At 41.3% G+C, this 12,178-nt stretch overlaps 1 protein-coding gene across 4 annotated transcripts in view; it reads right to left on the reverse strand.

Annotated features, from left to right (window-relative positions):
- The window catches only part of PDS5B (PDS5 cohesin associated factor B), a 254,198-nt gene that overhangs the window by 24,139 nt on the left and 217,881 nt on the right, over nucleotides 1–12,178 (reverse strand). For all 4 annotated transcript variants that reach the window (XM_075919194.1, XM_006134210.4, XM_006134209.4 and 1 more), the window contains exons 28-30: nucleotides 10,347–10,466; nucleotides 9,996–10,058; nucleotides 2,357–2,502 (exon numbers count right to left, since the gene is read on the reverse strand). In XM_075919194.1, coding sequence (XP_075775309.1) covers nucleotides 2,357–2,502; nucleotides 9,996–10,058; nucleotides 10,347–10,466 — 329 coding nt within the window. The remainder of the gene's footprint in view (nucleotides 1–2,356; nucleotides 2,503–9,995; nucleotides 10,059–10,346; nucleotides 10,467–12,178) is intronic.

Genomic DNA, 12,178 nt, shown 5'->3' on the forward strand with positions numbered 1-12,178 from the left:
CAGAGCACCAAAATGGGAGCAAGATTCTTGGGTTCTATTTCTAGCTTTGCCACTGACCTGGGCTAGTCACTTCACCACTCTGTGCCTCAATTTGTCTCTGTAAAATGGGGCCACTGATGCTAACCTTTTTCGTAAAGCACTTTTGGATTTACTGATGTGAAGCTCTATATAAGAGTTAAGTATTATTACAGTTTATGAGGATCATTTTGTTTCATGTATATTGGAGATGGAATGAGATAGCCATTTTAATACTATACAATTGTTTTGAGACAAGAAATAAAGACCATCTTATCTATTAGAGCATAGGGTAATGTAAGCATTTGGAATACAATTCTTTATTTGAAGATATGCTCTGAAGACTCACGTTTTTTTCATCCTCTTACAAAAAAGTGCTAATGAGATCATTAATGGATAGGAGTGATCAAGAGCTCAGTTTTACATTTCATCTCAAAGACTATATACATACATTGTTGAAATGGTCTTGTCCTCATACTGGTAGACTGATTCAATACTTAAAGAGACCTAATACCTAAAGAGTCATTAACATCATTGTGCCTTATTTTCTTTTTTCCTTGGAGCGCTCCATTCAAGGACTAACCAAGCTTGGTCCTGTTTAACTTTTAAGATCAGATGAGATCACAGTAAAGGTGGTACAAAACTGGTTATAAATTTGCTGCACTTCTTAACAATAAGACTACTTTGAACAGTCTGAATCTGACTAGATAATTAGCATGAAAGATTAAGGTTATTCACAGGAGCATGGAAGAAACTGGCCTCCAATCTGTCTTCAGTAAACAACTATTTTCAGGATCAGGCCAGATAGCTAACAGGAAAGTGGTAGAAGGTATATAGAAGGCCCCATATTAAATACATCTCTTTTCCCAGAGTATAATAAAAAGGGCTAATCCAGAACATTGAGGAACTTGTCAAAATCAATTAGGTCAAAGGGGACAAGACAGACACTTGAAGTCAATCAGGAAAGCAAAGTTACTCACCTTGGTGCAGTAACTGTCATTCTTCGAGATGGTGTCCCCATGGGTGCTCCGCTGTTAGTGCTGGGCTTGCTCCGGCACTGTAGAATGGTGCGGCGCCGGGGCAAGCCCAGCACCAACAGTGGAGCACCTACAGGGACATCCTTGAAGAAGAACTTTCTAGAACCAATTAAAAGGCTAATCAGGACACTTGGAGCCAGTGAAGAACTAGTTGGTACTGGTTAAAAAGACTCCCCTTCTATTAGCTCACTGCATGCAAAGAGCTGGGGTGAGAAGGTGATGTGAAAGGTCTGGGATGGATAAGTGCTAGTAGATACCAGGAAGAAGAGTCTGCAATAAGATAGGTGCTAGAGAGGGCCACGGGGAAAGGAACCCAGGAAATTGTAGCTGTCATGAGGCCGACACTGGAGACATTTTAGACAGCTGCTATCATGGCGTCATTGGACTGGAACATGGAGTAGAGGATAGGTCCAGTATCCCCCATCTCACATTATGCCTCTGGAGAGAGTCGATTTTAACAATGGATGCAATATAGGGTAAGGACCAATTTAGAAAAGTATATGACCTATCCCTGGCACTACATGGAGAGGCACTGGAGATGACTGGGTTTGATCCCTTCTCCTTGCCCCATGATGACCAATGATGAGGCTGGCTAAATACAACAAGCTTGTGCCCCAGGGAATGTGCCTAAACTAGGGGCTGCCATGAGCCTCTGAAGAGAGCAGTTCACCTGAAAGCACAGGACCCACCAAGATGGAGAAGGAGCTGTCGTCACACTTCTTAATTATTGTTTTTTAACATGGTCCTTTCGGTAAGTGCTCCAAAATATACAGTCAATCTCCTTCATCAACTGCTCACAAATTCTTTAGTTACAAACAACTGATCACATTAAAATTAGTATTATAAATAAAAAGGTGATATCTGGGTCAGGGGTCCAGCGGCAAAAAAATGTCACCACCTTAGGATATTCTACTAAAAATCATAGGTCAAAGGGAGCTCATTCTTCCTTACAGTCTGTTTGAGAGAAATGATGTTGTAGTTGGAATTATAGTTAACTTAACAAGCTTGATGGAAATCCCAGACTATAACCAAATGTGTCCTGCTTTTTATTTTACATAGTACATGGTGATTTGACTTTGGCTTGCTTTCATGTAATGTGCTTGGATTGCTTTTCAAATAATTTATTTACTTTCAGTGTGGTAGTGAGCCAAATTCTGATTTCAGTTATACTAGTGTGCTGTTTATTTTGGATGTACACCAACGAAGGCGAATAGAATTCAGTCTAGCACTTTTAAGGAGTATTATGGAAATCCTTGCAGTTTTAATAAAAATACGTGTGCGGAGCTGCTCTGTTGTATACCTACCTCCCTTTGATCCTTCCTGGAGAGCTTGGATTTGAACTGCTGCTGGCATTGCTTACAGTTTCCATTCGTGAAGATTTGGATTGAGACTGCTTGCCTGCTGCTGAAAGAGGCTTATTAACTGCTCCAAGAACATTGGCTGCTTTGGGCTGAAATAAAAATATATTTCTATTATAATCTATATATTTAGTATGTTGCATACTTAACCTGAAATAATATGAACATTAAAATGTTTGCTTGCAACCTGAACACATTCTACCACCATCAGTGTCTTTTTTCATTAGAATATATTCTTCTTAAACAAATAAAGACACAAAAGTTACCACTGAAGCCAGGTAGAAGGTAGAAGAGATTTTTTTCCATGAGAAAAAAAATAGGTTCAGAAGCAAAACATTTGGGATGAAGTCCTGACTCCATTAAAATCAATAGGATGTTTTGCTACTGACTTCAAGGAAATTAGAACTTTATACTGGGATCCAAAATTTTCAAACAAGTGGACTTTAGGTTAGCATGTCAATGAGTGATCTGATATTCAGAGGTGCAGAGTACGTTCCGCTTTTATTGACTTTAATGTAAGTTTAAGATGTGAAGTCACTCTCAGTATCAAGCCCCAAATTTAGATATCTAACTACACACACAAATTTGAAAACTTGCTAGAGATCATACATATAAAAGGAGAGGCTACTCACCTTGTGCAGTAACTGGAATTCTTTGGGATGTGTCCCCCTTTAGGTACTTTACTTCCGGTGGTGGTGCATCTCAGCACTGATGGCAGATTTAAGATAAGCAGTGTCCATGCAGATTGCATGCGTGCAATAGGTGTCTCGTGCTGACAAAGGTGTCATTTACTGTGCTCATGACCTGAACTCTTCGCTACCACAGAGTCTCTATAGCAAACTCCAAAGCAGAGGCGTAGATGACGGGTAGTGGAGCACCAACAGCAACACATCCCAAAGAACTCCAGTTGTTATACATAGCGAGTAACCTTTCCTCCTTTGAGTGGTGTCCCTGTAGGTGCTCCACTTCAAGTGACTGGCAGGAAGCCTGCATAGCTCCTCCCCGACCCAGGCCAGCTCTGGGGAAAAGCCAGCAAGCGGTCACACAGCCCCTACCCAGCCCTGGGGAAAAGCCAGCAGGTGGGCAGCATGGTCCCTGCCACCCTAGGCAACACCAGGTAAGTCTTCTAGTAGGCTATTTTTGTAAATATACAAGGAGTTCCTTCAGTGAGAGTGCTGCAACTGTGCACATCAGGATTCCCAAACATACTATAATTTAAATACTTGGCCTTATCCTGGGACAAAGCACATGCCTAAAAGTGGTAACTGGAAATTGGTAAGTAATCTATATAATTATACACTTTTTATAGATCAGGAAATACTATCTAATGATCCCTGGAGTGCCATTTTGGCTATCAGTTGTCACTTGTAGCTATCAAATCACTTGTCTATCATGCTAATAATATTGTTGTGTTAATTTAGATTTATTAGGTTAATAGTTAAGAACTGTAATGCAAAAAAAAAATCTGCGAAAGGCTGGTCTGCAGCACAATGTGCCCTGCCTGCCCAGTGCCTCAACTCCTTGGCGGGGAGAAGGGAAGGCCTTTGCCATTGACCTGCTTGGGTACAGGTCCGTGCCCTTTCTTGGCTGGGGACAAGGCATGTTTATAAATAAGAGTCTAGCAAGAGACCCAAATTAGTGGTCCCGCTACTTGTACCTGTGTGCGCGCATGTACTGCTTGCCTCCCCCCACATAGCCAACCACAAGCCTGTTGGTGCCATGCACAGACTGGGCTGTGTGGCAGTCCAGATGCCATTAGGTGTAGGAGCAGTATGGGTGCAATACAACCCAGCTCAAGGGCTGTCTGGTGAATTGGGTTCCCCTGCAGTGCAGTGGCTCCTGTCCTAGGGTATAACAAAACGGTTCAGCCTCTGAATGCACTTTTCAATGAATACCATGTCTGCATTACAGCCAATTAGAGGGCAGGATTGCACTTGAATGAAAAAAAAACCCACACTTAAGCTCACAGTCCAGGTCAAGTAATACAGGGCTATATTTTATCTTTTGTCCATGCTGTAACAGACCGTTTGCAAGATCAGCAGAAGCTGAGGTTAGCAGACTTCTGTGGCTGAGACATGGTCTCACCCAGATACAGATCATAGCTTATTTATGGTTTCCCGGAACTGAAAAGGGGAACGTAGGTCTGGGACCCTTCACCCACGTAGGATGGTAGGAAAAATACCCTCAGACTCGGCAGGTGCATCATTATATAAAAGTTCCAAAGTAATTGGTTCAGGCTGAGTTAAGTAATCTGGACATAGAATGTGATAGACGATCACAAAGGCCCATGGTAACGTATTGACATATATGATAAGTTGAGAGCCATGATACATTGACCTATAGGAAAAGTACACTTCAACATTAGAAACATCCCCTATTGAATACGCATGAAACATGTCAGTGTCACATAGTATAAAAGTGGGACCCCAGCCTAGGGGTGATAGGGAGGAGAAGATGTAGTCCTTGGAAGGGCCAGAATGATGGCCCCTGATGATGGGGAAGGTGAAGATAATGGGAAAGATGATGGGCTAACACCTAAGATTGTTCTAGAAGGAATAATGTAAATATATGGTATGGAAGTATGGATGTACATTCCCTATCTTATGAAATTGGGGTGTTTGTGACTGTGCTAACTGTATTAATAAACTATATTTGTAACTATGCAAGAGTTTCTATAGTGTGAATGTTGCAACTGTGCACATCAGGGTTCCCAAAAATGGAATAATTGAATACTAGACCTGATTCTGGGACAAAGAATCTGTCAACCCTATAGGTGAGTAATTAGAAATTTAAACGTAATCTTAGATCAGGCAACACACTTGTTTATGATAGCTTGGAACTGTGCTTGTTCCTCCCCTGGTATTCTGGGTACAAATATTTTATATACTGTCATAGTTTTATTTGGCCAAGTGCTGAATAATTAGCCACCTAAAACAGAAGGTGCCTGATGAGTACATTTTGCACCCAAATCGATCATGTCTTCTGTGTTCTTTATCTTGAGGTGTAGGCTTGAATTGTGACTATTATAGTGATTTACAACCTATTAAGAGTTTGGGAGGAGGAGGGGTGGATGTGTGAATAGGAAATCAGATCCTTCAATGATATGTGGTACTTTCTATCTGCTCTTTTACAAGTTGGTGGAATTGAGCATCTGTCACATGATTTCCACAGGGTCCAAAATGGCCTAATTAATGGATAGGGCAACTTGGATTTAGAAGCTGGTTGCAATACTTGTATTAGTTTGTGCTGGTTTGTCTTTATCACCTCTAACGAGATCTCTTGGCTTTATTCTACTCTCTAACAGCTCTAGGAACTGTTTCAAGTCATCCGCAAAAGTGGGTGGTGGAAGCATGATCTTCTCATCTGGAGAGGATGAGTTCTGCATAGGAGATGTGCTTAGTCTGTACCTGTCTACGTATCTTCTTCGCCTTCCTGTGCCTCCAAGTGTTGTGGTGTAAGGGACACAGGATGGGAGTGTCTCTCACATTTTGGTGCAGCGGAAGGTTTAGACTGATGTCCCCTAACTGAGCTCTCCAGGGCTCTCTCTGTGCCCATCATGATGGGCAGGCCATGAGAGAGTACATCCAGGGTGGTCCGTATCATGGTTGGCTCATGTGATGGCTTGGACACATGTGACTATGCTGGTCACAGTTTTTCTGGAGAAGAAATGGTGTGGGAATGTCAAGTAGTGTCCCTAGTAGCACCGCCTCCTCTTTGCTCAAGAACTCTGTCATGTTCTTGGAGGCTGTGAGCGCCAATACTCCCTGTCAAGAGGCTCTCTGTACTGACAATGGGTGACCGCATTGCTGATGTGATTTCTAATTCTCTCCGGCGCAGCAAAGACTGACAGTGCTGTAAATCACCTTCCTGAACATAATAGCGTAGGTACCGACCAGTGGTGATGTTGCTTTACAGCAGTCAGTGCTGACTTAGCTTTGTCTATCAGTGCTACTTGAGTATCCAGTGCTAGGGGTGGGGGCATAGCAACTATTGAGGCATTTGGTGCAGAATCCCATATCGGTATGCTCAGTGCTGTGACAAAGGCATATTTTTGATGGTGCCTTAAATGCCATCTCTTTTACTAGGACCTCAATGGTGTGAGAAGTGTATGGAGCTTTGTAGGTATTTCCCCTAGAATGAGATAGAAATGAGGGGGAAAGTGACTGGGTAGGAAACCGCCTCTGTTCTTGAAGAAGACCTCTCTGCCGAGCTGAGAGAGCCCTCTTTTTCAATTTTACAGGAAATGTCAGCTGTGCTCTCATGAGGAGTGCCAGAGAGGTTTGTGTATTAGCCTCTGGCTAGAAGGATCTCTGCAACAGAATCATTTTCAGTCTGAGATACCTGTCTGTGCAGGCTCTGGCTTTGAGGTTGCTGCAGTGGGAACATTTCTGGGGAATATGTCCCTCACCCCCAAGAACCGTACACATAAAAGTTACCAGTCTGGAACAAGCATATCATCATGGCAGGAATCACAGTGTTTTAAGCCTGAGGATCCTGACATCATGATCATCAACAATCCCTTAAATGAAGCTTCTCCAATCGATTAACAAAAAGGAAAAAAATGTTTTTTTTTCTTTTTCTACTAACTCTACTAATGTAACAACTATCTAAGAGTAGTTTCTAATCATTTTAGGGAGAAGTGTCACACCCAAGCTTTGTCTTCAGCCAAGGACAGTCGAGAAGTAACTGGAGGGCTCAAGTTGTGTGCGCACTAAACACAACACTATTAACACTGCTACCTTAAATCTCTGATGGCACCAAAACACACCATCACATGAAGTCAAGTCCCCCCAGGGAACCCATTCAAAGAAGAACATAATTATTCTTACTCTCTTATGAAAGACCGTACAATCCATTATTTACTTTTTCATTACAGGACTGTCTGATGTTAAACTAGTCCCTGACTCTAGCTGATTATGCTGAACGATGAAGCTACATAACATGCACACTTTACCAAACACAGTTATCAGTGATTCTGTAGACAGAATGTCTCTCTTATGGAGGTGATTACTAGATCTCCAAAGTTAAGGTTGAACTGGGTGTGCTTTATGAACAGGACTCATGGGCATGAATATACACATCTCAAAAGTGTTTTGAGAGAATCATTTTGTGTAACCCATCAATCTTCATGTCACGATCCATTGGTTCTCTTTATCTTACTCTGCTGTATGTATCATTTGTGTGTGTAAAATTAGACACAGGGAGTGGGGAATAATTTGTGAGTTTCAAATGTATGAATGAGAGACATGGAGGGTGTTACCCTCGACTGTTAAATTCTCTCTTTTGTCCTTCAGCCTGAGCAGTGGCTGGTAGGCAGTGGCCTCAATCCTTAACAAAAGGAATAGGGAAGGAGAGGCCTGGGTCTTTCGGCTGGACTGCACCTGAAGGAAGGACCCTGAGACCCCAGGGTGGAGAAGACAGCCCTGGTTTAGAGTGGCAGCTGGAAAAGAGACTTTAGGGTGAATTTGATTAAGTTTGTTCTGAGGTTTCAATGTAGAATTAGTCAAGCAGTTTTGTTGCTTTTCATTTGTAATCTACTTTGCTCTGCCTACTTTCACTTACTACTACTTAAATGCTACTGCTTCCACTTAATAAAACCATTTTTCTTTTCTATCAAACTCAGTATAAGTGACTGTTACTTGGGGGGGGGGGGGGGGGGAGGGAACAGCGTGCACATTCCCCCTTTCATTGCTAAAGGGGGCTTACCTAATTCGTTGGGGTTTGATCCCATCTGGGGAGTGCTCTCTCAGGAGGCTGGGCCCTAATCTGCACTCTCCTTGGACCTGGAGTGGTTCAGTGTCTGTACTGCCTCTCGGGGGGGCAGAGACCTCAGCTCGGGGCCTTGGCTGGGGAAGACCAGCAGTGCTGGCCCAGCAGGACCAGGTGGTGAGGAGCCCCGGAGAGTGGCAGTGGCCATGTCAGCACCCCAGGAGGCACCCCCAAAGAGTCATCTGTGACTGCACCCCTTCAACATTCATAGAAGGGATTCAATCTGCTGCATATGAAGACCATAGAATATCCTCCGCACAAGTCAGTATTCTCTGCATATACCATTAATTTTTCTCAGCATTTCCTGGTAAATCTATTAGCTTATTTAACATTAAACTAACAGCCCTTTAAGAAATTTAGAACCACTTCTGATTCTTTTTTTACCCAAAATGATATTCACAATGAGAAAAACTCTTCAAACTTTTCATACAGTTTAAACTCATTTACATCTAGTATACAGGCTACTTTTGAAGATATTAGGTTATAATTAAGCTAAATTATTAATAATTGTTGTGTCTAAGATTTGATTATAGGCAGGGTCATAACAAGAACTCAGATCATTCCTAACTAGACTTAGACATTAGAAACAATACAATCAAACATTACCATTCATTTGCACTTAATCTGCATTAGAAAATTCTTCCTAATGTACTGAAAGAGATAAGACTCCAACCACTAAAAACTAACAGGTTAATGGTCCCCAATTACTGCCAGCCCTTAAAGGTTCCAGTTTAGGCACTGGTGTCTTGACTTCACTGTGCAAGCTTCAGCAGTGCTTGGGAAACTCAGGCAGAAACACAAATGCAGCTTTTAGAGCAAGGGAGACTTACCGGGGCTGGACAGGGCTCCAATCCAAAACTGGACCATAGATTCTTGCATTATGGAATCTCAGAAATTTAGGAATGGTACAGAACTTGAGAGGTCACCTAATTCAGCCCCTTGCACTGACACAGGACCAAGTACACCTAGACTATTCCTGACTATTGTATTAGGCCAGTAGAGACCGATGTGATCATCTACTCTGACCTCCTGCATAATGCAGGCCATAAATTATTCTTGAATTCCTGTTTGGACTAGCGCTTTTAAAGAAGAAAGCCCATCTTGGTTTAAAAATTCCAATATGGAGCATCCAAAACTACCATTGGCAAATAATTCCAATAGCTAATTACCATCTCTGATAAAAATTTGCAGCTTTTTCCAACGAGAATTTGACTAGCTAAACTGTCAGCCACTGGATCTTGTTATACCTTCAAGACTGAAAAGTCTATCATCAAATTTTGGTTTTGGTGTAGATATTTCTAGACTGATCAAGTTATCTTCAAACCTTCTCCTTGTTATATTAGATTGAGCTTCCTTAGCCCATCATTACTGAATGTGCTTTTTTAAGCCTTTAGTCACATTCTCTGAACCCTCTGCAATTTATCAACATCCTTCTGGTGGTGACCAGAAATGGATACAGTAGTCCAGATACATCAGTCTCAAATATAAAATCTGAGATTCTCCTGTATATTTTCTTAACATTCTCCCCATTATTTCTTGTTCATACTTCATACAGTTTAAGTCTACTATTCTTTTTTTTACAAATAAAACATTGTTAAAAAAACATTTTACAAGTTTGATAAATTTCGTATGATAAGAGATAAGCACCTTATCTGTTGAATGTTTTTTTCCCTCCAGCCTCTGCCCCTGATTTGTAGGATTTGTTTTTAGAGAGCTTAAGCCTTTGAGGCAGAGGCCATGCCTTCTTTTGTGACTGTGTAAGGTTTAGCCTATTGGGAAATTTTAGTTAAACAGATAGGTAATTAAAAAAACACACCTTTCCAGGAGTGAAAAAAGATTTCATTTCCGGAGGGAGATAATTTTTGGTATTACTGAAATTCTGTAAGCAAGGGAATAAAGAAGAAAAGTCAATCAATAAATGAATTACAAAAAACAGGTTTATGAGGTAGTACTAGCAATTTTTAAAGAAACCTTAATATTTTTCAGACCATTTAGATTTTTGAAAAATGCTAAGTCTGAACATTTAAGATAGCAAACATGCACTGATTTCACACATAATAAATAAAAAGATTATGTAAATTACAAGAACTCTATTTCAATAAAACTCAGATGAAAGAAACCTATTTAAATATTAATAAGAAAAAAAATTGAAGTAACCAAATTGTACCTTGTCAGGTTGCGTGAAATATCGAGCTGGAAGTACCGGGTCTTTAGGGGATTCCAAACTGTATGTTGTGCTCTTTGACATAATGATATTCATAGCTACATCACAAACTGTGTAGAGTTTCTGTTACAAAAATAACAAGTTTTTTTTAAATACACTTGGCATCACCCCTAATTTTGACAGTAACAAGTCCATTTGAAACTTTTAGCTCTGATGTGCCACTTTAGAGGAATACTGAAAATTATTCTAAGTCCAAAGGGTTTCTTTGCTACCTGAATGGTCACCCACTGGTCAAACAGAGTTCTTGTGGGCTCTCTACTATAGAAAACTACATTTTAAGATTAAAATAGTACAGTTAAATGTAATTTATAGAAATATTCAGTTTGCCTACACTAGTCTTCTTTATATAAACTAGTCACTTAATTCCACACTCTAATGACATAAAGAGCTAAACATCAGGTACCTAGAAACCACTATCAGCCTCATTTATCACAGACACTTTAATAGACAATATATTTTTTCCTTCTCTTTCCCTTCCCATCCCCTCTTTTTCTCTATTTATTTGTCCCCTGGATCCTGTAACTCCATTCATCTGAAGAAGTACGTTGTGCCCACGAAAGCTCATACAATCTACATTTTTGTTAGTCTCTAAGGTGCTGCAAAACTATTTATTGTTTAAGTTTATCCACTTAATAGCACTCTGTTGATGTACCCATGCACTGTAGTACCCGAGTGGATTTTTCATGAGGACAGCAAGAGGTACTTCCCTAGCACCAGAGTGTCTCAGCCCAATTACAAGTTTCCATCTCAAAGCACAGAGGCCCTAGAGTTCTTCAGAAAAGTGCCTCGGGTAGTGGTGGAAGGGAATGCCTGAAGAGCTTAACTATTTCCACTTGTACGTTAAAAAATGGTCAGCCTATAGCACATAAGCACAGGAAATGTACAAGCAACTACAACAGGGGTGTTGAACTGTAAGTGTTAGGCAACCTGAAGTGTAAGAATCATTACTAACTCAGCCTATAATACAGTGGTGGGCAAACTGAAGCCTATGGGCTGCTTCATGAAATCCATTAGGGCTCTTGAGACATTTTGTTTACTGGTGGCAGCGTGGCCATATTCCACTCGTTTCTGTATAGTGTTTTTGTATCAGCTGTAATTCAAGTGACCATAAAGTAAGGGTATGCAAAGTGAAGTGTGTGCTGAATGCACACAGCATTGACTGTAGGAGCTCTGTGCTCCCTAAAAGCATTGCTACAGTTCAATTGGCACACCCTGCAAAGTCTAGGTACAAAAGTGCAGTTAGCAAAACTACTCTATCCCGGGAGACTGTCTTGGTCACTACAATTTTGCAGCCCACAGAGATGAAGGAGGGCCATTCATGCAGCCCATTCATTAGCCTAGGTAGTCCATCACTGCCATAACGTGTCTACAATATCTGTGTTGCTACTGGAATGCAAACAAACACAATCTCGGAGATTTATGTAGTACAGGCAGTCCCCGGGTTACATGGATCCGACTTACATCAGATGCCTACTTACAAACGGGGTGAGGCAACCCCGCACTAGCTGCTTCCCCCGAGCAGACCAGGGAGATGCAAAGCTAGCAACCCCCCCCCGCCCAGCAGACCAGGGAGACGTGGAGTGGCTTTTCTCAGCAAACACCTCAGCTTGAGAATAAAGGACTGAGGGAAGTGAGATGTGGGAGAATAAAACAGAGCTCCGGAGAAATGTTTGGCTAGAGTTTCCCCTACAATATGTACCAGTTCCGACTTACATACAAATTCAACTTAAGAACAAACCTAAAGTCCCTATCTTGTACGTAACCCGGGGACTGCC

This window comes from Pelodiscus sinensis, chromosome 1 (assembly GCF_049634645.1).
Source record: "Pelodiscus sinensis isolate JC-2024 chromosome 1, ASM4963464v1, whole genome shotgun sequence".
NCBI lineage: Eukaryota > Metazoa > Chordata > Testudines > Trionychidae > Pelodiscus > Pelodiscus sinensis.